At 42.0% G+C, this 27,095-nt stretch overlaps 1 protein-coding gene across 1 annotated transcript; it reads left to right on the plus strand.

Moving 5' to 3' along the window:
- Window positions 1–423: 423 nt before the first annotated feature.
- On the plus strand, window positions 424–26,037 carry MAP4K5 (mitogen-activated protein kinase kinase kinase kinase 5). Its single transcript, XM_062495829.1, has 30 exons — window positions 424–514; window positions 1,614–1,678; window positions 2,620–2,675; window positions 3,144–3,191; window positions 3,281–3,323; window positions 4,504–4,576; window positions 5,678–5,809; window positions 6,412–6,474; window positions 6,972–7,053; window positions 7,636–7,752; window positions 8,515–8,593; window positions 9,740–9,798; window positions 10,204–10,265; window positions 13,766–13,808; window positions 14,386–14,557; window positions 15,123–15,220; window positions 15,315–15,356; window positions 16,001–16,085; window positions 16,208–16,287; window positions 17,576–17,636; window positions 18,498–18,500; window positions 18,591–18,705; window positions 18,824–18,882; window positions 20,174–20,277; window positions 20,627–20,804; window positions 21,975–22,043; window positions 22,537–22,629; window positions 23,177–23,247; window positions 23,482–23,537; window positions 24,914–26,037. The coding sequence occupies exons 1-30, from the start codon at window positions 459–461 to the stop codon at window positions 24,999–25,001; spliced, it is 2,352 nt and encodes a 783-aa protein (XP_062351813.1). The 5' UTR covers window positions 424–458; the 3' UTR covers window positions 25,002–26,037.
- Window positions 26,038–27,095: the final 1,058 nt, after the last annotated feature.

The raw sequence follows: 27,095 nt of genomic DNA on the forward strand, positions 1-27,095 counted from the left end.
AAACCAGCCTGTGCATAGTGGGCTCAGCTCTTCCCAGGCTCTGGAATTAGCTGCCAGCAATCCACACTCCTCTTGTGCTGGCTGGGAGCAGCTGGATGGAAATAAAGATTCAGAAGTAAAGTTTATTTGAATTTTCTCCCATCCCTCCCTGCATCCCTGTGCTGCTTTCCCGGAGCCCTCTGAGCTCATGGATCACTCTCAGGCCACCAGGCCAGCCCTGCTCTCTTGGTTTTTCAGAAATATTTGTGCCTCCCAAAAGCACAGAAGAAGGAATTCAGCTGGGGGTGATGGGCTGGCGTGCTTGGAAGGGCTTGGCTGGGACCCAGGCCCTTGGCATGTTTTCCCAAATTCTGTGCATCCCTCCAGAGCTCTCTGGACATTCAGCAGTTCCTGATGTAACCCTGGCTGCTTCCTGTTTTTCAGGAGATGACTTCTCACTGATACAGCAGGAGATATACATGGTTAAAGAATGCAAACATTGCAACATAGTCGCCTATTTTGGGAGTTATCTCAGGTAAATCCCTCTTTTTGTATCAACATTCCTGCTGGTTCTCTCCTAAAACAATCCCAGTGTGGTTTAGCCCTTGTATCCTCATTAAATCTTCTCCCAGAGATTGAATTGCCCCTGGTTTTTTTTGGTTTTTCTTAAAGCCAACCCCATTGGCTTTAAAAAACAAAAGTGACTAATATTTTGTTTTCTCTGCTGGCCAAAAGGCTGGAATATTTTTATCACTAGGAACAGAAAGAATTTTTTCCCTTGGAGACTCTTGCAACATATCCAGTCCTACTCACACATTTATCAGTTCTAATATAAAAGCAGCTCATTATTTCTCTAGAGCAGAATTGCCTTTGGATATTTTATTTAATTATAGTTGTCTGGGCTATGAAAGTATGGCTGGGGAGTTAAAAATCTGAGCTGTTGGTAATAACATTTTTCACAGTTCTGGTGTAACAGAGGCAGAACCAAGCTCACTGCAGCTTCCATTAAATATTCTACAGGAAATCAGGGAATATTCTCCATTTCTGTGGAACTCTGCCATTTATCAGTTGGCTCTGTGGGAATATAAATCTGCACTTTGCCTGCTTGGTCTTTTTTCTATGAGACTTCATCTTTAGATTTCTTGGAGGGCTGCATTTAAATAATCCATGCAGCCCAAATGGACTCAGCTGGAATTAAATGGCTGAATTTCTAATTCCCCATTTTGGAGAGCGTGAAGAGTTTTTAAGATATAATTAGGTAATTTCAATTTAAGATTGAAAAACTGAGTTTAGTGTGGTATTTCATGTAATTTTGCTGGTAGCAGATAAACCTCAGGTGTTTCATTGTAGAGTTAAAGCACCACCTCTTATGTTTGATAATGTTTAAATATTTCCCAGGGACTTTGGCATAAAACCTTTGTTTTGATTGGTGAATTTTTTAATTGAGAATTTATATTAGTAGCACAAAAATTTGTATTAATAACAGTGTAACTGCTGGTCATGTATCAGAATGTGTGTTTTTAACAGAGAGTGATCAAGACTAATAGAAAATAATTTAAATAATGATGATGAACTCTGTTCTGCATCCAGATCAGTCATCTCCTGATGCCTGTGTTTTAATTTTGTTTTGGTAGCCGTGAGAAGCTGTGGATATGCATGGAATACTGTGGTGGGGGATCCCTCCAGGACATTTACCATGGTACTTGGACAATTGTTTTCACTTTTTTTTTACTCTGGGAAGCTTTCTGCAAAGAAGAAAAATAAATAATAAACCTACAGGGAGCAGTTGGGACTGGATGTGGGGGTTTGGAGAGGAATAAACAGTCTTTTTTAGCTACAGTCAACAGATTTTGAGAGCACATTCCAGATATGGTGACCAGCATTTTTAATATTTATAATTTTGACATTTTAATATTGACATAATATTTGACATTTAATATTTGACATTTTATGGCAGAACAGTTGGATAAGGACACTGTGCATGGGGTGGGGAAGCAGTTTTCATTGGGAAATCTCAAAATTTGATCTTTAAAGGAGAAGAATTACTCTTATTCCCACCCCTGTGAAATACCATCTCACTCTTGCATTATTTTCCTTCTGGAAGTTTCATCTGGAGTTGTTGATGCTGTAGAATAACTTATTGGAGTTCTTGGAAAAGCAGCTGGGGACTTGCTCTGCCTTTAAATGATAACACTGAGTTTTTGGATGCCTGAGCTCTTTCTGCTTTATTTTTTCAACTGCTTAGTACAAATCCTTTAAAACAATTCCAAGCCCCTTAGATAGCCCCTGATAGGAAACATTCCATTTTCTAATATTAAAATATTAGCAGAAGTCACTTTTCAGTTTCATCACAATAGAAAGTACTACAGAATCACTCATAAAATAATAATGAGATTCTGTGAAAACAGGTTTTCTTCTCACTGTGGGTATTGTCTTCTGTGATGGTGCTGCTTGGGTTTTTTTTTACAGAAAGCCTTTCTGTAAAACAAACAAACAAACCCCTCTTTTCAGCTCAGCGTACAATACAGTTCATGTAAAACCAGCCTTTAACTTTGGCATGGGCAAACCACTTTTTGGCTGCTTCACAATGTTATTTATGTGTTCTATATTGTAAACTTATTTTTTGAATTTTTATTTCAGTAACAGGACCTCTGTCAGAGTTGCAAATTGCTTATGTGTGCAGAGAAACTCTACAGGTACTGTACTTCTGCAGGTGCACAATAAAGTGTTTATTCCATGTACATAAAGTAGTTACAGAAAATTAGTTCAGTTCCAGCACTTCTATTGGGAATCAAGCAAAAAACAATTAACCAGGGTAACCTGTTATTTTCCATACTGTAAATAAAAATTACCAAGAAATTCTAGTGTGATATAGTGCAAATACTTGCTTAAATTTTGAACTTTTGAATTTTGCCCACCCTGTGGTGGTAAATTTAATGATGGGGGGGGGAGGGGGGAGTACTGCAACCAGATAAATAAAATTCTCCTTCATTTTGTGACTGCTGCTAGCAAAGAAATACAAGATGAAGCATCCTTTATCTGCAAATCTCAAATGTCTCCACTTCCAAATAAAATACATTGAGAAAATGAAGTTTATTAAATGGAACTGGCTTCAAAGGATGTTAACAAATGGCAGAATAATTAATTGTGTCTTTTATTTCCAGGGTCTTGCTTATTTACACATGAAGGGCAAAATGCACAGAGATATAAAGGTAAACTTGGAACCTTCAGAAATTCATCTTGTAGTCCCAAGTGCAGGAAAAATATTCCTGATAAAGATATTTCATTTATTTCATTTTAGGGTGCAAACATTCTACTAACAGACCATGGAGATGTTAAATTGGGTGAGTTGCCTGAGTTTTGTATTATGGATTTAAGAGCCATGTGGATGTGGCACTTGGGGACATGAGGCACTGGTGGGGAATGGCTGGACTCCATATTTTAAAGTTTTTTTCCAACCTAAATTATTCCATGATTCTTTGGGGCAATAGATGATGATAGAAGGTGATGCCAAAGTGTGTAGCCATGGCTAGGCTATGTAGGAGATGAGAAGTTTTGTATTTTATCAAGAAATTATAGATAATTTAACTATTCAACCACTGAACCTTTAAGCCTCCCAGATTTTCGTGGAATTTGGTGGGCTGGCATTCCCTGGATATAAATTTTTATCCCTGGCCAGGATGGCAGATGTCCCCTCAGAGTCTCTGAGGATCCCCTGCTTGGGAGAGCATCTCCAGAGCCTGGCAGCCTGTGGAAAAGTAGCATCTGATCCTGGCTCTGTGGGTGGTGTTGGGCAGTTCCACAAAGGTGGAGGAGAAAAAAAACTCCAAGGTCTTCAGGGAAAAGCTGCCATGGGATGTTTTCATCCCACTGGAATCGGGGCAGCTGTGCCTTAGTTCAACCTCCAGACCCCTGTGGGGAACCAGGAATGCTGACAGCTTTTTAAAGAAGGAAAAGATAGGAGGAAAACCTGACCCTGAGAGGAGATTGCACTCCCTGCATTAAACTTGGGATACACAGTGGTACCTGCCTTTTGCCTGGTTGGATTTTTTTCCAAGTTATCCTCCAGTTTTTATACTACCAATCAATCAAAGTAAAATGGATTTAAATGATTTTTGGCTCTGCAAGACCACCTGATGTTTGGGAGTTTGAGGGCAAGGGATGATTGGCCCCTAGGGCAGAGAACAGATGCCCCATCACATTTCTTCCATAAATAACACACAGAAGATGCCTTTTCCAAGGCATGATGCTGTTTCTCCTCTTTAATTGAATATCCACAAATTCTGGTTGATGTATTGTGAGATGGAAAAATGATCCAAGAGAGGAACTGTGTGTAGAAAGAAAACCCTTTGATTTGAAGTCATGTCAGTGAAGACATTAATGTTCCTATTATTAATCTGCAACTGTTTCCCTTAATGAATTTTTAATTTGGATGAGACACGTGATTGTTCTTTCATAACACAGGAAGATTGGGCTCTTCAACTGTGACTTCTGAGGCTCTGATGGTTTGATTTTATTTTTCAGCTGACTTTGGGGTAGCAGCAAAAATAACAGCCACTATTGCAAAGAGGAAATCCTTTATTGGCACCCCTTACTGGTAAGAAACCACTTTGATTGCTGTGCTGCAAAGCTGAGCCTGTATTTATGCCAGAAAGCCTCAAATACACACACATGTCTCTAGAAATTGCATAAATTCCCTTTCTTCCAAGTAAAATGCCCAAAGGGTAAAAATCTGGGAAGCACTGATTGGAGCTGATCTCTTGCTGTATCAAAAGCTACTTGATATTTGAGGCAGGGTTTTTTTTCTCCCAAATTTATTTTTGCAGAATATTCTCTCTCTTTTGGGGGGATACCAGTGGTTATTTAGTTTCTCATCTTTATATTTTTAGTGACTAAAATAGTGTCTTTCTGATTTCTGTGCAGAAAGGAAACCAGATTTTCAGACTACTTTTGAATCATTCCTACTGATTAATGTCTGCACGAGGCAGCATTTAATATGTAAATAATCATTTGTAAATTTTGAGCTGGATTAATATGCAAATTTAGCTGGGTTTAGGTATCAGTGGGGTGCAGAGAAGCTGCCTGGGCTGTTTTTTTTGGGCAAACAGCTTATTTAGATCCATAAGGAGCTTTTGAGTTCTCTGTGTCCCTAACTTGCTCTTTAACATGACATATTTTGCTGTGTTCCTTTTTTGTTTTTATTATGTTGTATTCAGCACACTTATTTTGTGTCCCTTAGTTGGTGTTCAGACAATTCAGAAGATTCTACCCACTGTGTAAAATATACCAAGTTCACATTAATTGTCCTTAGATCTGATATATTTCCAGAGCTTTAGGGGGGGGAAAAAACACCAAACCCATGAAAAAACATACTTTGTAGAATAATACTGAAACAAAATGAATAATCATAAATGTGTGTAATGTTTTATGTATATGTTAATGAAAACTTTAAAAGTATTTCTGTAATGATCAAAACCCAGTCTGAACATCAAACCCTAAATTGCTCCATTAGACACAGAAATATTTGTATTTTTGATTTTTCTCCTGTTTGTTCCCTCCCTCTTCTTTCTTCCTCAGGAAGAAAAACACGGATGTCACAGACATCCAATAATTACACATTTCATTTAATTCTATTTTTGTTTTTTGCCCACTTTTGTAATTGTCCTTGAGGAACTGAAGGGAAGTGTTGTTTTTGCAGGATGGCCCCCGAGGTGGCGGCGGTGGAGAAGAACGGGGGGTACAACCAGCTGTGTGACATCTGGGCCGTGGGCATCACTGCCATCGAGCTGGCAGAGCTGCAGCCACCCATGTTCGACCTCCACCCCATGAGGTTTGTGCCCTGGGGGCTCCAGAACCTTCCTGAATCCCAGGAATTGGGGATTCACTGAGCAGGAATTGTCAGGATTCACTCGAAGCTTCTCTGGAGCTCGGAAGGAGAAACTCACAGCAAGAATCCTCCAATGAATGGCTGTTTTCATGTCTGTCTTCAAGGCAGCAATCTGCTAAAATCTTGTGTTTGGAATGGAAATTATAAGCAAAATCATGAAGTGGTTACATTTCTGATGGCACCTGGCCTAGTGGAAGGTGTCTCTGCCCGTGGCAGAGGGTTGGAATGAGATGGGATTTAAGGTCTCTTCCAACCCAAACCACTCTGGGATTCCAGAATCAAGAATCTGCTGAAGAACAGGGACAGATTTACTGGTGATAAGAAACTAGAGAAGCCATACCCTAATACTTAACAGGACCATGAGACTAAAAATATTTCATTTAAAGATAAAATCAACAGATTCACTGTATCTCTCCTTTAACCCAGTGCAAACTCCAATCCAGTTTCACCAGTATGATTCTCACCATAAAGTGTTAATTTAGATTTTAGAATGAAATTGATTTTTTTTTTACCACATTATATCATTATTCTTTCTTTCCCTTTAGGGCTTTGTTTTTAATGTCAAAAAGTAATTTTCAACCACCAAAGCTAAAGGAAAAAGCAAAATGGTAGGTGGAGCTCTTTCCTTTGATCCATATTTTATTGGAATTATGTGATCCTTAAGGTCCCTTCCAACCTAAACCATTCTATGATTTTATAGATAAAGGGAAAAAATATTTGTTATTAAGAGACCCTTCTTTGGTGCTCTTAGTATGTTCTAGAAGACAAATCTTTATCCTTCCTTAATTCCTGTCATGGGGCACTTGCCCCTGTCATTGGGACAGGTAATGGTTTAATCCTTTTCTGTTTATTTACCTTGTGAGAAATTCCAGATGCCATTCCTGATTTATTTTCTGTACCAAAAATGTTTTCCATGCAAGTTCCATGAATCAAATGGGATTTTTTCCCCTCTATTTTGTTAACTTGGAAATGTAATTATTCAAACTGGAGGTGAGATGCCTGCACAATATTCTACTTTATCACACCCTCTTGTAATCTGCTTAGCAACTGTCTTAAAATCAATAATACCTTGAAAAATTCAACATAAACCCTCCTTTTCTTTAAGGTCAGCAACATTCCATAATTTTGTCAAAATAGCACTTACAAAAAATCCAAAGAAGAGACCGACAGCAGACAGACTTCTCTCTGTAAGTGATTTGGGACACTTGGTGACCTCAGGATGGGATCTTTTGTTTCAAAATGAGGAACAGATCAGTAGGAAACCAAAGGGAAACAAATTTTCTTTAATCTTATTACTCAGGTGGTGAAATCTGAAAGAAGAACATATTGATCAGCTGTTAGCAAGTGGATTTTGTTCAGTTTTTTTACAGAGTTTTATGCAATTTTTGGCCAATTACAGAAATTGGCTTCATGTTCTCAACCTACCTACAAGTGGTGCCTCGGCCTTGGAGCTGTGTCGAAGTTGGACTTTATTGACTCCTCAAAATTCCAGCAGCTCTTGATGTATTTCTGCTTTCCCAAGCCCTGAACTACTGATGTAAAAAATGAAGTTCAAATGTAATTATTTGTTTGATTGGAGTTTAATTTGCAAGTAGCCCAGAGCGTGGTGTTTCCATATTTCTGTTAGGAGAAGGTCCAGCATTAAGGAATCATTAAAATAACAACTGAACCTCCAGAAAGCACCAAAAAAATCCATTGACTATTGAATGTGTATTACTGAAAGCTGTCTATTAATTCTGTTAAAACTCCTTTTTTGTGTGTGATTACAGCACAGCTTTGTAGGGCAGCCTGGTCTCTCCAGGTCTTTAGCAGTTGAGCTGTTGGACAAAGTCAACAACCCTGAGAACCACACCCACTATGGGGAGGTTGATGATGACGATTTTGAGGTGAGAACAACTTTTATTCTCTGCTTTTTGTTAAAACTGGCAGTTTAATTACCCTGCTTTGCTTTGGGAATGTGAGATTGAAGCTCAAACAGCAGCTGCTCCTCTCTTCCTGGTTTGGTTGTCGGTTTGGTTGTTGGTTTGGTTGTTGGTTGTGGTTTTGCTGGTTTGGTTGTTGCTGGTTTGTTTGTTGCTAGGCGCTCGTTCTGGTTGGTGTGGTTGTTGGTTTGGTTGGTTTGGTTGATGGTTTGGTTGTTACTTTGGCTGCTGGTTTGGTTGTTGTTTCAGTTGTTGGTTGCTGGATTGGTTGTTATTTTGGTTGATGGTTTGGTTGATGGGTTGGTTGTTGGTTTGGTTGTTGTTTTGATTGTTGGTTTGGTTGTTTTGGCTCTTAGTTTGGTTGTTATTTTGATTGATGGTTCGGTTGATGGTTTGATTGCTTGATTGTTACTTTGGTTGCTGTTTTGACTGTTGGTTTGGTTGTTTTGGCTGTTGGTTTGATTGTTGGTTTGGTTGCTGGTTTGGTTGTTTTGGTTGTTGTTTTGGTTATTGTTTTGGCCGTTGGTTTGGTTGTTGGTTTGGTTGTTGGTTTGGTTGTTGGTTTGGTTGCTGGTTTGGTTGTTTTGGTTGTTGGTTTGGTTGTTGGTTTGGTTGTTGGTTTGGTTGTTTTGGCTGTTGGTTTGGCTGTTGTTTTGGCTGTTGGTTTGGTTGTTGGTTTGGTTGTTGCTGGATGCTCTTCCCTCACCTCTCCTCCCTCCCCTGCAGCCTCACTCCGTTATCCGCCACACCATCCGCTCCACCAACAGGAACATCCGTGCAGAGAGAACAGCATCAGAGATCAACTGTGAGTTCCTGCTCTACTCACCCTTTTTTTGAGGGGGGGGATTTGCTTGTGGTGACCCAAAAGTGGGACAAAAATTTGGGAAGCAAACCCTGGAGGAGCAGCATGTACTACTACTACTACTACTGCTAGTACTACTACTAATAATAGTAATAATAATTCGATATGTTTAATATAAATGTTTTATATTTATATAATTGTAGTGGTTTTGGTTTGCTAATTTGAAATTAAAATTAAAGAAAGCTTTCCCGGGGTTTTTTGTTTTTACATGTGTGTTTCACAAAGACACATAAACTTTCTCATTGCTGTAACAATGTGTCAGTCTTAAAAATCCAGCACTGATGGGTCCTTGTCAAGTACAAGGGAAACTGCCCAAGTCTCAGCAGGTAAAGATTTCAAAAAACCTTTGCAAACCACCACAATAATATAATATAATGTAATGTAATGTAATATAATATAATATAATGTAATGTAATGTAATGTAATGTAATATAATATAATATAATATAATATAATATAATATAATATAATATAATATAATATGTGTATTAATAAAAATATAATGTTAAAATGCAAATATTAAGGAAATATATGTTAATACGACTATTATATATTTATATAAATATAAATATATTTAATATAATTATATTATAACTGATATTATTATAGCTATGATGTTGTTATTATGATTACTATTGCTATTACTATTTTAACATTCCTGTAAATAAACTCCTCAGATGGATCTAAGCTGAAATGCTGAGGGTAGAAATAGCTTTATCTGCAGGTTTGATCAAAAGCCTTTGGTAGCACCAACACTGGCAGCTCCTGTGCACCAATTGCATCACACACTGGGAAATTTGCTCTTGAAGAGCCTCTCTGCTCTTTCACATGCATTTCAAAGTGACAAGTGGTTAAATAATTACGTTTTTATGATTTGGTATTTGCTTTTGGCCTTTCTTGTGGCTATTTGCAAATTCAAGCACTCAGACAATGAGGCTGATAGTGAAGTGCTGCTCATTTGAGAGGCAAATCCAGAGCTGTGTACACGATATTTAGATTTGTTCCTACCTGTATTTCACTGCAGTGAGCACTGAAAGGATCCCAGTGCAAGACTGTGTGTGTTAATTATGAAATTATGATACTTTGTAGTTGATAAGCTGCAGTTTGAGCCCCCTCTACGGAAAGAAACAGAAGCTCGGGATGAGATGGTAAGGACAATTTTGAGGTTTATTTATTTATTGAAATCACAGTAGCTTCAATGTTTTGTGATTCAACCTTTAGCAGCTTGCTGGAAAGATGTTTTTAAAGTTCCCTAAGTGACCCTTACTGGATTTTTCACCATAAATATTTGTTTTCCTGTTCTTATTGCTGCTTGATCTGGGCATTACATCATTTCCAGGTGCTGCTTTTAACCTAAAGAAGAAAACAGGTTATCAATAATTGTTTTATAGGTTGTAAGACATTATTTCTCTTTGGAATTCGATTTTACTGCTTGTGGGTTGTTCTGCAGGGCTGGGGAATCCCTCAGGCCTCTTTGTTTGTGCTGGATAAGGTGCTTTAAGATACTTTAGTTTGGCTGGGGGGAAATAAAATGACAATTTCTGCATCTTCAGGTTGTGGCAGCTGGCAGTGACTTTGCTTCACATTGGAATCCTTTTGTTGATGGAAGCAACAAGTAAGTACAGATGAAACCAGCTTTAATTTCTGTGGCTTATTATGAAACTGAAAGAAAAATAAGTTATGTTTAAAAAATCCAACCATAAGCCCCGATCCACTTTAATATTGATAAATTAAAGAGATGTTACCCAGTGTGCAGCCCTCCTTCTGCAGGTGCTTGGTCAATTCTCTTGGAGAGTGACTTTTAATCTCTTTTAACCACCACCAGTAGCTTGTTTGAAGTTCATAGGTAGGAAGTGATGTGTGAATACATGACCAGGACAGTGACATAACACAGCCATAGTGAATTTCCTCCAGCAGAGCTGAGTTCAGGATCCTGCTCTGGCCTCACACTTCTCTTCTGAGCCGTGGCTGTGGTTGTGACATCCTGTGACAAGGCCTGTGCACAGCCCTGAACTCCAGAAAGGGAAGGAGAAACCAGTTCTAATGCTGAGTTTTACCAAGCTCAGTAACACTGCGCCACTCCTCCTGCTGTGGGTGTCATTTATAACTCAGCCATGCAGTGTTCTGGGGTGGAATGTTGGAGGGAGAGATGTGTTTATAGCTGGTTCCCCTGGGATAAAGCAGGCCTGAAGTACAGGAGCACCACTCTCTTCAAGTTAGGACCGGATTTTTTTTAGGTGTGTATCTTCCTTTCGCTGCTAAAAAGTGGATTCCGCCTTTAAAGGCAATCCCTGGATTTGCAGTCAGGAGTTTGGAGTTTCAGATGTAGGGAAGGATGATATCTGGGCTGAAATCATTGCTCAGCTCAAAGAGCCTGTTTCCCATCTTTATTTGGAACTCAGCAGCAGACAGTGAATTTCTCTGGCTTTTTTTTTTTTTTTTTTTTCTGCACATAAAAGTCTTGCATAAGCTGTCAGCTGACATTGCAGCCCCCTGGAAGGCTGCTGGAGATTGCCAGGATTTGAGCCTTTTTAAGCATCCTGGTTTTCCTGCTCCCAGCCTAGTTGTACTCCAGGGATTTGGGGAGCTCTGGGTCTGAACTCTGGGGGGTTCTGGCTTTCCCTGCCCTATTTCCTCCCCTCCCTGTGCCCTGGGTTTATCTGTGTGACCCTGCTGAGCTGTGGATTGAAGCCTTGCAGGGAGTGCTGGATTTTCTGCAGACAGCTGGAATCTGTGGGGTTCAGAAGCAGGGAAGGAAGAGAGGGAAGCTCCTCCTGGCAGAAGGACTCAGGGATTTGATCCTGTTCCTGTGGCTTTGTCTGTAGCAGGCTGTGCTAAAGCTGCAGCAAACATTCCCAGGGCTATAAATCAATCAATAGGTACAGATTGGTTTGGAAGGAGGGCAGGGACAGCAGTCCTGGATGGTGGATCCGTGCTGCTCACTTGGAAACCACTTCCAGTTGGAAAGATAAACAGGAAATGCATAACTCCTCTTCCCCAGCAGTTCTGAGTAATCCCTGGCATGTCCAGAGAGGATGTGTGCTGGGGGGTCCTTGCTTTTCATGCCCTTTGGCTTTTATCAGAGTGGATGCTGAGGGATATCTTTTATTCAAAGGAATTCTTTGGCTGGAAAAGGGAATACCAGAATGTGGATCTGATTCCTTGGTTTTCTCACTGCAGCATTTTAAAATTACTTCTGTATAAAAGTCCTGCATTATGGAGGTGTTTTTTATTGATGGTTCTCATAGAATCCCAGAAAGTTTTAGGTTGGGAGGGACCTTTAAGCCCATCCAATTGCACCCCTTGCCATGGGCAGGGACACCTTCCACTATCCCAGGTTGTTCCAAACCCCAGTGTCCAACCTGGCCTTGGACACTTCCAGGGATCCAGGGGCAGCCACAGCTGCTCTGGGCAACAAGAACCTTTCAAAAAGAAAGGATTTTTCTCCTTTAAAATTTTCAATAGTTCCTGTTGGCAGCTGTCTGCTGCTTTCCCTCAGAAGTGACTTGCAGGGATATTTCATATTAATCCAAATTTGGCTGGGTTTTCCTGGTCATTGCCCTTTAAAGACACAGCTTGAAAATTGCCATTTTGCAAAATTTTATCAAGGTTTTTCTTCTTGAAGGTTATATTTTCAGTGCTGCTTTGATCCTCTAGTCACAAATTTTTTTTTTTTTTTTTTTTTTTTTGTTGTTTTGTTTTGTTTTGTTTTGTTTTGTTTTGTTATTATCCCTGGAGTAGCTTTGAAACAAAAATTCCCATTGTAGTGGGAAACAATCTGGGTCTTTTGTCTATATGTATAAATAAGGAAACTTCCCTTTAAAGGCTTTTCTCTTTTGTCTCCCAGTAACTTCCTCTGTTATTTTTTTTCTCTTTTTGCATTGTACTGTTGTTAGACATTTCAACAATATTTGAAATGCCAGGTAGGGAAATGAAAGCTGATGGTGTGGAAGAGACATCCAGTGATTTTTAGGTGGTAAGGAGAAGGAAAGGACCTTACAAAAAGGGCTTAGTGCAGAGAATTATTTGTTTTGGGAAGGGCTGGGAGATGCTTGTTGTGAAACTCAGTGACATCAGGGATAGGTTGAGTTGCACGTGTCGACCTCAGAGCTGAGCTCTTAATTTTACAAACATTCTGCCTTAGGGGACTGCTCACAAAATTTGGAGATGGGAGTGAAGATGTTGAAGAGTGAGTGGATCTCCTTCCTGTACAGTTGCTTTGCCCCAAAACCTCTTCCCTCAAAATGCTGCAGGAGGCTTTGCCACTCACTGAGCCAGGGCTGGCTGCTCTCCCAGGGCTAACATGCACTTGGCTCCTTCCCTGATCCTCAGGAGAAATCCCAGAGCTCTGCTTTCTCCCCTGCTCTCCTTCCTGAGCTATCTTACAGCCCCTGTGGAAGTGTCTAATACATAAAAGCAGGTTTTATGTTGATGAATCCATTGGCCACGAGCGAGGCCTGGTTGTGACAGGATGATCCTGCCCAGCTCAGGTGTCCAAATGTTTGTCTGATCCAAAAGCAAGGCTGCACACTGGGATCACAGAATCCCAGAATGGTCTGCTTGGAAGGGACATGAAAAATAATCTTGTTCTATCCCCCTGCTATGGCCATGGACACCTTCCACTGTCCCAGGCTGCTCCAAACCCTGTCCAGCCTGGCCTTGGACACTTCCAGGAATCCAGGGGCAGCCACAGCTTCTCTGTGCCAGGGTTTCCCCACCCTCACAGGGAAGATTTTCTTCCCAATATCTCACCTAAATCTACCCTTTTCCAGCTTAAAACCATTCCCCCTTTTCCTGTTACTCCAGGCCCTTTTCTAGAAAAGCCCCTGCAACCTGAGATCCAGTCCCTGAATGTATATTGATTTACAAACTTCAAATATCCTTCCCCACAGATTGCTCTATAACATTGGTATTTGTAAAAGAACAGGAGTTTATGAAAAACCAGCACTTCTAATGAGATTAATGAGCTTCCCCTTTCCTCTGCCATTTCTACTTTAACCCTGTCTGTGCAAAGCTCTGCTCTGCTTTTCTGTGCCTCTGGTTCATCTTATTTCCAGTGCTCAAGGAGTTTTGGGTTTGGTATAACTCAGACAGCTGCTGCCCTTTTCATTGCAGATCGACACTGAAGCGAGCTGGGCCACCCCCGCTGCCCCCCAAGGTGAGAAAAGTGGGATTTAAGGGGTTTAGCCAGACTGGGATGGCCTCTTGTTCTGCATTCTGCCTGTGATACTCCATCAGAGAGGAACCTCTGAAATTATTCTGCTGTCAGATGTTTTATTTTCATAGAACCACGGATCTCCCGAGCTGGAAGGGACCCACAGGGGTCATCCAGTGCAGCTCCTGGCCCTGCACAGACACCCCAACAATCCCACCCTGGGAGCGTGTTCCAAACACTCCTGGAGCTCTGGCACCTTTGGGAATGTCACCATTCCCTGGGGAGAGCCTGGGCAGTGCCCAGCACCCTCTGGGGGAAGAACCTTTCCTGAAATCCAACCTAAACCTCCCCTGGCATAGCCCCAGCCCTTTCCTCAGGTCCTGTCCCTGCTCACCAGGGAGCTTTTTATCTTTCTTACATTGTGGTGCCCAAAATCACACACACATTTCAAAAGCTGGTACATTTTTATGTAGCAGCTGTCTGACTTAAATTCAGCTTGTCTGAGGTTTATTCTTTCCAGGTGCCATTCCCAATTCCTCCCATTTCCCAAATAACCATTTCCCTCTTTGGTTCCCTGCAGCCAAGGATGAACAGTTACCCCGAGGAAAACCTCCCGGATGACAACAGATGTCAGACAATAAAACACTTCCCAGACTCCCAGAGCAGAGCCCCAGCAGCCCACAGGAGACAGAGCATTCCAGTTTGTGGGTCCCAGGCAGATTCCTGCCCCATGGGAATGACCAGCAGCATCAGCAGCCCTGGATTGCTCACAGCCAGATACAGCGACCTGGGTAAATGCCTTACCTGTCCTAAAGCTGCCTGGCACTTGGAAAAGGAATTGCTTCCAGAGCCAGCTGTTCCCAGTAGATAATATTTTAAAACAAGATGATCACGAGGTGAAATTTTCCTTTTTCCATGTGTGGTTCTTATTAGAGCCATTGCCCCATGGTGGGAATGTTCTTCCCGAAACAAGGACACTGAGCCAGTCAGTCTCATTACTGTGTCCCCTGCAGGAACAGGAGAAAAACAAAACAATGAATGTGTGGGGAGGACCTTACCACAGCAGAAGAACAGTGAATGTGTGGGGAAGACCTTGCCACAGCTTTATTCTCAGTGGGATTTGTCCCAGGGACTGTTTGGATAACAGGAAGCGTGCAGCTCGGCGTGGACACTGTGCTGGGAAGGGTTCAGCTCCCTGAGATGTGGCTATGGAATGTCAGAGCTCACTCCTCCACTCCAGCTCAGCAGAGGGGAGAAGAGCATTTTCTATTTCACTGTGTCAAATAAGCTGCAAACCATGTCTGGGCTCCTTTTCAGGCAATGGGAATGGGATGCTGAAACACATCGAGGAGAACGCAGAAGGACCTGGACAAATCCCTCAACTGCCACGGAAAAAGGAGAAGAGAGATTTCCCTGTGAGTGTTGGGACTGTGGGGCAGATGTCACTGTCATGTCCTCGAGCTGATCAGTGCACAGGAGAGGTTTTATGATCTTTCTTTCTTCCCACAGAAACCAGCAATCAATGGTTTGCCTCCGACTCCGAAGGTGCTGGTAAGAAATCCACGTGCACTGGGAATTATGGAAACCTCTCTCTGGTGTGGAAGGTTTATGCTGGAATAAATCATTTGGGGGGGATTTTGTGCATCTCATAGCCAGTTGCTTTTCCAGTGCTAAATCCACAATATTTGTTTCCATTTTTTAAAACCTTCCTGTCACTGTTCAGTCTGGATGTGAAGTTGTGAACTCCAGGGGCAGCCCCTGCTTAGGAAGAGAAGTGGGAAAAAGTTGTAGTGATGAGAGGGTTTTGCCTGTTTTCCCCTTCATGTGCCATTTTATAAGAATTCAGTATTCATGGTTTTTATATTCACTAAATAGTAGTCAATATTCATATAATATAGAATAATTTTGATTGGAAAAGATCACATTCCCCCAGCACTGCCAGGGTCACCACTGAGCCATGTCCCCAAGTGCCACATCCACATGGATTTTAAATCCCTCCAGGGTTTATTGTTCTTAACCAGTAGCTACCTGAAGTTGTTGATACCATTTTGAGCCCTCTTTGCTTTTTTGAACATCCATGAATTCAAATTCAAAGCAGTGAAAGGCTGTGTCTGTTCAGCTGAGTGTGAGTGGCCAGGAAACCAACTCTTCACACTCTTAAATTCGTTTCAGGTTTCAGTTTTGGTGTCTTTCAGATGGGAGCCTGTTTCTCCAAAGTCTTTGATGGTTGTCCCTTGAAGATTAATTGTGCAACTTCATGGATACATCCAGATACTAAAGGTAAAGTTATATTAGGTTTGGTGATGAGCTTGGGAAAGAAAATAACTTGTGAAGTTATTTTAGGTTTGCATTTGAAACCTCCCAAAGTGGGAGGGAGTAATCCCTTTCCATTGATTTTTCAGATCAGTACATCATCTTTGGCACAGAAGAAGGGATCTACACTCTGAATTTGAATGAACTTCATGAAGCAACCATGGAACAGGTGAGTTCTTGTGGGTTGAACACACACAACAGATCTGGGAATATTATGGAGCAATGAAGTTTGGCACTGGAGGGAGAAGGTGGATACCAGGCTCTGGGGCTTAAATGATTCCCATCAAAGCCAGTAATGAAAACCTGAAAATTATTTCCTGAAAATCAGTTCCCTGACCTACCTGTATTTTTAGTTGCTGCTCGTGTAACACTGCTCTCAGATCTTCCATCTCCTTGGAGAACAATTCCCTGCCCTTTCTCCCTCCATTCCATCCCCACTAGATGGCACATTGCAGCTCCTTGGATGCAAAGCCCTCAGTCATTTTTAATTCAGCTGCTGTTCTTATCCCCAAGAAGTTTTTCCTGGTCTCTGTAACCCTTTCCAAAGCCATTTCATGCAATCGTGGACTTAGATCTGGTGTTTCAGAGTCAGGATGTTACTGGAATCTCATTTCTCCTAAATTATTTCATCTAGCAGTCTTCTCAGGGCTTTTCCACATGCTTTATGTCCCAGTGAAAGGTTGTCTATGCCAGTGGTGGGTAGGGAGAGCATTCAGTGCACTTCATATAAAGTTTCCTTTTCCATGAGAGCATTCCCAGCTGGTAGAGATAGATGTGACCACCTCAAACCCCACAGGCTTCTCTCACACTTGTTCCCACATTTCCTTTTATCCACTTGATGATTTCTCCCTTCCAAATGCACATTCTGAACTGTTTCTCCAACTCCTAATTCTGGTTGCATCTTCCAGAGTGCTTCCTGTCTGTCCAAGGTTAGTATCTCCCAGTTCCAGGAGGATAGTTTTATTCCATTGGTAGTTTTTCAGTAGAAACACTGAATAAACCCAAAGCTATTCCATTAAACAGAAAATTGCTGGGAGATACTCAAGAGTTTGTGTCCAGCCAGTTGGATCTTTTCTTTCTACACTTTATCCCACACCTACTTTCTTACTTTGCACATGGGAGTGGCACACAGGACAAAGTGTTCTAGAATCATGGAATGATTTGGGATGGAAGGGAACTAAAATCCCATCCAGTTCCACCCCTGCCCTGGGCAGGAATACCTTCCAGTATTCCAGGGTGCTCCAAGCCCATCCAGCCTGGCCTTGGACATTTGTTCCAATATTCCATGGTCTGTCTGTGCAGTGCTGAGTAAGGGTCCAAAACAGGGAATAAACAGGAAGATGGGATTTTCTCCAGTGTGAATCCCTGCAGGAGTGGAGGTGGAACAGGCAATGAAAATCACAGTTTAAAATTCCTTTGTGTTTCTATTAATGGAATGATTTTCTCTTTTTTTCCAGTTATTTCCTCGAAAGTGCACCTGGCTGTATGTTATCAACAACACCTTAATGTCCCTGTCAGGTGAGTGGAAATAGAGGGGAAATTATTACAGTTATAAATAAAAAGTTACAAACAAACAGGAACATTTAAAGTCATGATTGAATGCAATGTCTTTGGTCAGTCTGGAGAGGAGAAGGCTCCAGGGAGAGCTCAGAGCCCCTTGCAGGGCCTGAAGGAGATCTGGACAGGGACTGGGGACAAGGGATGGAGGGACAGGACACAGGGAATGGCTTCACATGGACAGAGGGCAGGGATGGGTGGGATATTGGGAATTGGGAATTCCTGGCTGGGAGGTTGGGGAAGCCCTGGAATAGAATTCCCAGAGCAGCTGTGGCTGCCCCTGGATATCCCTGGCAGTGCCCAAGGCCAGGTTGGACATTGGGGTTGGATCAACCTGGGACAGTGGGAGGTGCCCCTGCCATGGCAGGGGTGGAATGGATGGGATTTAATGTCCCTTCCAACCCAGACCACCCTGGGATTCTGTGATCCTAAAACAAAACCTGTGTCCCTTTGAAGGAGAACGAGGTGGTTTTCAAGTACTGCTGATGCAGCAGTTTTGCTGCTTGGATTTCCTGATTCCTGGGCAATGAGTTTTCCTGGAATAGAACATTCCAGACAGGAATGAGGCACTGTGCCATGGAGGCTGATGGTGGGACTGTGCCTTTAAACATGCAGCATTTATGTAACACTTGTCTTGGTTTATAGATAAGGAAATATCCTAATAGAATTTATTGCTGTTTTATAATTACAGCCTTTTAAAAATGTTTGCATACAACTAAGTGTAATGAAATGAGCTCAGATCTTTTCTATATTCATTATTATTTTAATCTTGTTTTCTTTTTATTCATATTTGGACTTGACCTACCTGACACCTGTTTGTAGAAGGTAATTTTTCCATTCTTGGTTTTTCCTGAACATTGCAGTTCTGTGCTGGAGGAGTGGCTGAGATGCCAACTGTGCCTTTCTCTCTTACAGGGAAAACATTCCAGCTCTACTCCCATAATTTAATAGCTTTGTTTGAACAAGCCAAAAAGACAGGATTAGCTGCTCATATTCAAACCCACAGATTTCCTGACAAAATATTACCAAGGTACAATTGTTTCACTTATAGACAATTATTAATAAGTGAAAATAGCCGTAAATTGTGTTGGTGCATGAAGGGCCCTGAGTTCTGTTGCTGATGCATTTTTTGATGATTATTATTCCAGGAAATTTGCCTTAACAACCAAGATCCCTGACACAAAAGGATGCCACAAATGCTGTATAGGTGAGCAGACAAATAGAGCTTTACCATTTATTCCCCTGCCTTTTGTCCATGGACATAGCAAGTCTGAAACTCATTTATTTTTAATAAACTTAAGAGTTCTTTGTTCAGAAAAAAGGCTGAGGGAGTTGGGGTAGTTCAGCCTGGAGATGTTCCAGAGTGATCTAACTGGGGCATTTCAGTGCCTGAAGGAGCTACAGGAAAGATGGAGAGAAACTTTTTACAAGGGATGGAGTGCCAGGACAAGAGGGAATGATTTCCTATTGCTAGAGGGCAGGGTTAGATGGGATATTGGGATTAAATCCTTCCCAGACTCAGGGCACATCCACAAACAACCTTTCTGCTTTGTCACTTTGGCTCAAAGTGTGACCCAGTTCCAATTTGTAGTGAGAAAAACGTGAGTATTTTCCACCAAGAAAGGATCAGTAGGAATAAAAATTCTAGCAGCCTGGGGAGGGCAGAGCCATAAGTGCAGTTTGAAGGGCACAGAAGGGGTTAAAGCTTAGGAAGTTGTGGATTTTTCTGGAGCTTGGGCTGCCCACAGAATGTTTGTCCTTTCCAAACTGTGTGCAATCAGAATCCTGGAATTGTCAAAGCTGGAAAAGCCCTCTGAGATCATCCATCCATTCCCCCAGCCCAGCATTAACCCACATCCCCAAGGTACATCTCCAGATTTTACCTTTCCACCCCTAAAAATGAATATAAAGCTGCACACTTGGAGATCCTGTTCAGCTCATCTAAAGTGCCTACAACAGCCACATTTACAAATAATTCCTGAAATCAGGCTGCTGCTGTGTCCAGCTGAGCTTAAAAAGCCACCCCCAAACCCTGTCTCATGTATTTCATGAGCTGTCAGAGCTCCCCAGGAGCTTCCCACCTTCCCTGCCTGGGAATTTATTCCAATAAATTTATCCCAGCCTGACCCTGAGCTCCCACAGCCCCAGGGAGAGGCACTGTAGCTTTTCTGCTCACTCAGCCTCTGTACTGTGACCTCAGGAATGCAACTGGTTATTAATTAAAGATGTAATTGAATTTATCTGGAATGTGGCACAAATATTAATCACTGTGGATGGTGGAATGGGAAGCTAGAAGGCAAGAAGTGGGAAACTGATGGAACAAGAGGGGCTTTAAGGTCCCTTCAAAACCTAATCATGCCATGATATGATTTTATAATGGTGTTTCTTAACTCATTTGTAGAGATAGCTGTGGGGTTGGGTTTTTTTCAGGCAAGCATTGAACTTGCAGGGCTTTCAAATTAATGTTTTCTGGTTTTATTTTATTTTATTTTACGTAGTACGAAATCCATACACAGGCCACAAGTACCTGTGTGGTGCATTGCAGTCTGGAATTGTTCTGCTCCAGTGGTATGAGCCAATGCAGAAATTCATGTTAATAAAGGTAAGCATTTGCTTTTAGTTGAGTTGAATAATTATGCAGTTGTTGAAATAACCTTTCCAGAGTTTGTGATGGAAAGTTCACCCCGGGCTGGTGCCATTTGTGGGTTGTGAGCACTTGAAAATCTGGCTGGACACATTTTGACTCAGAAAATCTTGTGACTGAAGTAATTTAAGTAATATAAAAGTCATTTAAGAGCTGGATCAAGCCCAGCACTGGCAATAAGAAACCATGATCCAGCTCTGCCCAGCTTCAAAAGCAGTGAAAATTCCATTTATTTATACTTCGTGCATGTTGTTGCAGAATCATTTCAAGGTAAAAGCGAATTCACGATGATTTTTTGCTTTCCCAGCACTTTGATTTCCCCCTGCCCAGCCCTCTGAACGTGTTTGAGATGCTGGTGATCCCAGAGCAGGAGTATCCCATGGTGTGTGTGGCCATCTCCAAGGGCACAGAGCCAAACCAGGTGGTGCAGTTTGAGACAATCAACCTGAACTCTGCGTCCTCGTGGTTCACAGAGATCGGGGCAGGTGAGGCCCTTGGTCCCTCCTCCAGCTGCTTTGATGTCTGGGAATGTTGGATGTTCCTTCCTTGGAGTTGTTTGGAAACCCTTTAGGGCTTGGCAGCTTCTCTGCATGGAGCAGATGGAAGCTGATCCCACATGGAGAGGGACTTGGGACAAAGGATGGAGGGACAGGACACAGGGAATGGCTTCACATGGACAGAGGGCAGGGATGGGTGGGATATTGGGAATTGGGAATTCCTGGCTGGGCTGGAATTCCCAGAGCAGCTGTGGCTGCCCCTGGATCCCTGGCAGTGCCCAAGGCCAGGTTGGACATTGGGGTTGGAGCACCTGGGACAGTGGGAGGTGTCCCTGCAATGGGTGGGATGAGATGGGATTTAAGGTCATTTCCCATCCCAGCTGTTCTGTGATTCCCGGATTCTCTGTTGTGCTGACCTGCCCACATCAGTACAAAGTGACCTTACAAAACACCTTTTATTTCCTGAATTTCCTTAAACCTCAGTGAGACCCTGCTGGTTGGGTTCTCCTTTTGTGGTTCTGTGCTGCTTCCTGGGATCTTGCTCTTTCCCCTCCTTTCCTGCATAAAAACTCCCAGAAATGGGATTCTTGTCCATCCTCCAGCCCCTGGGGGAGGGTTGTTATCTTCAGTTGGCTCTTAAAAAGCAAAGACTTAGGTTATTTTTAAGACCTGGTTGATATTTTGCAGCTGTTTTGCTTTGCCTTTGTTGGATGTACATTTTTACCTTTAAATGTTGCTTTTTAGGAGCTGTAGGAACAACTTCGTTGGTAAAAACTAGGGAAAAACATCTATGAAGCTAGTTTATTATCATCACAGTAATTTTTCCAGATGTGCATTTATGGGAAAAGCATGGGATTTTAGGAATTAAAAGTCCTTTTGTTTATTGTGGTGCCTCTCTGTGGAGGAAGCTGTGCTGAGCCAGAGCATAAAATGTGTTTTATCCAGTAAAACTTGTGTTTTCCTATTAAATACCTGCTTTGAACAGAGAGGTTTGTGCTTCTCCCAGAACATTCTGGGATCTTAGAGCCTTTAAAAATCAGAGTAACAAAAAAAAAAAAAAAACAGACTAAAAAGAGCAGAGTGAAAAGAGCTTGAGGGGGGAGGGCAGAGTCTCTTGATGTGATAGAAAATATAAAATAATCTGATTTTTTTCCCCAGGCAATCAGCAGTTGGATGCCATTCATGTGACACAGCTGGAGAGAGACACTGTCCTGGTCTGCCTGGACAGTGAGTAACACAAAACTCTCTTGGATAACTCAACTGCACCTCGTGCAACACTTGGGTTGCCACAGTTGTTGATTGGAACTTCACCACGAGTTCCTTTTTTTTTTTTTTTTGGGTTTTGGTGGTGGTGGGTTTTTTGTTGTTGTTTTTTGTGTGTGTATTTTTGGGGTGTTTTTTTTGTTTGTTTGTTTATTTTTTTCTCCTGTGTTGTAATAGTTCTGAAAAGATAGTTTGGATAAGTGGGATTTCATTCTGGCTTTTGTAATCCCTCTTTCCCTCTTCATGTGTGCACCACTCTGTCAGTCTAACACCACCCCAAGTGGTACAAAGTTTCCTGTATTTATTTTCATAGTAAGATGCTCTTGGTTCATTTTAGGCAAATGCTGTAGATATTAAGTTTGGGTATTCCTTTGTGCCTGAAAGATTAGATTTGTATTCTACACTTAAATCCTTTTCAGCAGTGGGTTTTAATGATGATTTTTCTTTTTCTCTTAAGAATTTGTGAAAATAGTGAATTTACAAGGGAAATTGAAGTCAAGCAAGAAATTGGCTTCTGAGCTGAGCTTTGATTTCTGCATCGAGTCAGTGGGTGAGTGATTTGCTGCTCTGGTGTCTCTCAGGGGTTTAAGAACTCACTCTTGAAAGCATGACTGGTTTCTGGCCATTTCTATAGCAATGAGAACAAAATCTGGGCAGGAAAAGGTGGTTTAGTAATACATAAATCTGTGTTAGCCTTCTAGAAGTTAAGATTTTATTTCAGGTAATAACACATCCATTTTTTAATAGTCAAGGTAATAATATTTGAATCTAGTTCTCAAGCTGCTGTCTTTAGACTAGGACAGGAGGTTTTTTTAAAACTTGAATTGTAGCTGTCAAACAAGAATTTCTGCTGTAATAAACTCTCAACATCACAGAATTAAATCACTCAGAACTGGCTCTGTCCCTGAATGGAAAACTCCCATTTTCCATCATTCATCTGTTTTGAAGTAACTCTAATAATTCAGGTGATGTGTCATTTCCAGCAGCCCACAGTGCTTTGGTTGGCAGGGTTTGTTTTTACACTTCCTGAGGGCTCCAGAGGCATTGGGAAAACAAGGACCCAGGGAATGGGGTGTGATTGTGTCCCTCCTTTGCAGTGTGCCTTCAGGACAGCGTGCTGGCCTTCTGGAAACATGGGATGCAGGGCAAGAGCTTCAAGTCAGATGAAGTAAGTGATCTCCAGCCTCTCCAGTTTAATTCCTCCTGTTCTTACTTACCACTGGATCCTTTGGCTTCTCTGCTTCCCAAGTGAGAATGCTCAGATTCCACAATGCTTCAATTTATCCATTTCAGTTCTGTACTTTGCATTAAATTGCATTTGAACCTTCCTTTCCTTCCAGCTCAGGCCAATAAATTTCCTTTTGCTGCTGAAATGGATCTGAATATCTGCATTTTTCTGCAGGTGACCCAGGAGATATCTGATGAAACCAGGGTTTTCCGCCTGCTGGGCTCAGACAGGTAATCTCCCTGCAGAAACAGAAACCTTTTGTTTTATTTAAACCAGCTTTCCTAGTTCCCAGCTGGGCCTGGCTTCCAGCCCAGCACAGCTCTGTCTGTGGGCACCAAGTGTCAGGGAGAGAGATGCTCTTGGCTATCGGGGTGCCCAGTGCACTTCTGGAAAAGCTTTGGATTGTCCTGGTGAGCTGGGAATTACCTTAGCAGCAGTCAGCTGAAAACAATCTTGGCTGGTCTGGAAATAGCAGAATAAACTGGTAACTCACTCAGGTTTTAATCACAGTGATCCAAATGCACACTTTATCCATAACATCCAAGAGGTGCAGCTGTCCCCAGGTTTGCAGCCTGAGCAGAAGCTGTCCCAGGTTCCAGGTTGGACATGTTCACTCGGGTGTTCTCAGCCAGCCAGAGGGATAAATGAAGGAATAGACAGGGATGAGTCCAGAAATCACTTCCAGCCACAGGATCCCAGACTGGTTTGGGTTGGAAGGGACCCTAAAGCTCAGCTTGTTCCACTAGAGCAGGAGGCTCAGAGCCTTGAACACCTACTGCTCTCAAATCCCTGACCCTCTGCTCCTTCATCTGGCCTTGGAACTGCCAAACCTTTGGTTTGTATTTTCCATCTGTGTACAAATGGAGCAGGAGTTTTTCCTGCCATTCCTGTGAGATGTGGAATCACCTTTTTCCCTTGGATCATTCTAGAACTGCTCAGGTTCAGAGGTGAGGATCAGAGACAGAGGCTGTTCAGAGACTTCATTTGAAAAGTCTTTGAGGAAAACAAAAAGCAGAGACAAGTTTAATCCTAAAAACAACAGGAACTGGTGCAGAGAAATGCTCAGCATTTGGGAGGGAGAGGGGAGGTCAAAGGCCCAGTCACACCAGCTGGTGGTCAAGGTCCAGCAATGGTCAGTGTGCCAAGACAGGGAGAGAATAATTTTCCAGAGTGGCCCACAGGAACATGATCCAGCAGGACAAAGGCAGAGATGGGGTTGAGTGATCCCTATGAACTCATGGGGTAATAAATATTTAGGAGGGAGGAGAATTCTTGAGGTTGCTTATCAGAAGATGTAGGAGGGATAAACATTTGGGCTGCAGGTAATGGGATCATGGAATTACAGAATGGATTGGCTTGCAAGTGACCTCCAAAATCCATTTCCAACCATTCCGCTGTATCTTGTCCTGCAGTGTTTTATCAGAAGTGATGCTGGAAAATGAGGGAATTCTTTAACCAGCAGACTTAAAGAATGAAACACACCCAAGAAAATTGGGAGAACCTCTCTCTCCATCCTGTAGTAACCCCTGAGTTTCCTCTTCAGGAGTTACACCAAGAGCTGTTTTTTTTGCCCCTTACTGTGGATCCCGTTTGTGTTTGGTTGCAGAGTGGTTGTGCTGGAGAGCAGGCCCACAGAAAACCCCACAGCTCACAGCAACCTGTACATCCTGGCTGGACATGAGAACAGTTACTGAGCAGCACTCACCCAGCAAACAGCAGAGGGGGAATTGGCCACGCTGGGACCCAGGAGCGCCAGGAAACCGGGACTTGCCCTTTCTTGTCTTGGCACCGGAATTGTGTTGGTTTTGAGGGTGGGAATCAATCCATTTTTGCAGCTGGGAACAGCTGGTTCTGTCTCTTGCCACTGTGTGGTTGGTTATATGGAGTTTGCTTAATAAAAGCTGAGATAAAGAGCCCTTTACTCGTTAGTTCTAGGGAAACGGAGCCTTGAAACGTGTTCTGCAGTAAAGGTGCCATAAACTCTTAAATATTCCCCTCCCTTTGGATTTTCCTTTTATTCTGTAGATACAGATCTAGTGCTGGCTGTTGCCCCCTGTTTTATACTGAGTCTTAATAAAACAAAGATTTGTGTAGGAAGTGAAAGTATCTGCAAAGCTTTTTGGTTTTAAATCTGCCATTGGGTATGGCTTTGTATAATAGACTATTTAATCCTTATTTATTAATCTGCTGCTAGGATGGGGTAATGTCTAACTTTTAGCAAAGGAAGGTTGCAGAGCAGCTTACTTTTTTTTTTTTTTTTACAGTTGTATAAAGATTTGATTATTCTTTTTCCTTGTAGGGATGTAGTGCATTACTGAGGGGTGTGTTACCGTGTTGGGTGATCATGTAAAAAAAATTGCAGTTTTGTACAACAAAGTATTTTGTACTGATTTTTCTGCCTGCAGAATTGCCATAAAAGGGATTTTCTTACTTCCTAGACGTAGGGTGTGTGTACACAAAGTAGAATATTGATATCAGACTTGTTGCTCCTGGGTGGCTGTGTACAATATCCATCTGTGTGTGTGTGTGTGTGTGTGTGTGTGTGTGTGTGTGTTAAGTTGCCTGGCAGTGTGTATTTTTTATATATATATTTATACATATATATATATAAAAATGTACAAAACATATATGCTTTATTTTCATAAATTAGGGATAAGCCTTGTGACATGAAATGGAAATTGTAGCAGGTCATCATCCTTAATGAATGAAAGTATCATGTATCTGACTGCCCACGACGTGTGGTTTATTTATGCTATTCCAGAGGGGAGTCTGGAGCCACAGCTGAGCCTGAGCAGCATTCCAGCTGCTGTGCTTTGGGAATGGCTGCTGCCCCAGCTGTGAGTATAAATAAACATGATAAGAACCAGTATTCTGTATCCAAGCTTTGATCACTTCTTGGTCACCTGCATTGTTTTTTTTTCCTTTCTCCATTGAAGAGTCGCATCGGTTCCTTTTGTCTCCCTCATTAATTAAAATTCTTGAGGTACCATTAAATATAGACTGACTCCAGGAAAGCATCTGGTTTTACTACCTCACATTACCCTGCTGGCTTTGATGTGAACACTCCTCGGGCAGGTGCAGTAGCAGCTCAGAAACATTGGAATTGAAGGGTTTTTTTTTAATTAAATGCCTGTTCAGCTCCTGAGATCTGCTGCCTAGGAAGAAGAGGCTGGAATTCCCAGGTCATTTGAGCAGAGCAGGAGAGGTGTGTGACAGCTGGGAGTGGTTTGATGCTGTGTTAGCATCGGGCTCCACGATCCATAATTTAACACAGAGGGAATTGTCTGGGCCCACGTGATGGCTCAGGGACGTCTCGTTACTCAGGACAGCTGCAAGCTGGGAAGGTGCAGAGGGGAAAACAGCCCTGCACACATTTAGCATTTTAGCCACTGTCATTCCAAACTAATTCTTGCTGGCTTGACATCCAAATCAAGTCAAGCTTTTCAGTTCTGACACTGTGTCAAAGCTTAATAAGTAGTAAGTGTACATACAAAATTTGCAAATCACTCCACAGAGCATGAAAAAGGTGCTTTAGGGGTCCTCAGCGGGAATTGGATCAGCAGTATTAAAAGCAGGACATGAGATTTTTGTCTTTTAACAGAGTTCTCTAGTATTGAAATTAATTCTCCACAGGTAACAGTGACTGGTGATTAACCTCAAATGGTGCCACTCCTGGTCTTTAAAACAAAAGTTAAGGTGAAGTGAAGCACCAGGTGTAGATATTGTAGAGCAAACACTTCTTAATTTACCTCATTCACTACAGAAGGTAATTTCAGCTTCATCTTTGA

Source organism: Cinclus cinclus, chromosome 6 (assembly GCF_963662255.1).
Source record: "Cinclus cinclus chromosome 6, bCinCin1.1, whole genome shotgun sequence".
In the NCBI taxonomy this organism is placed as follows: domain Eukaryota; kingdom Metazoa; phylum Chordata; class Aves; order Passeriformes; family Cinclidae; genus Cinclus; species Cinclus cinclus.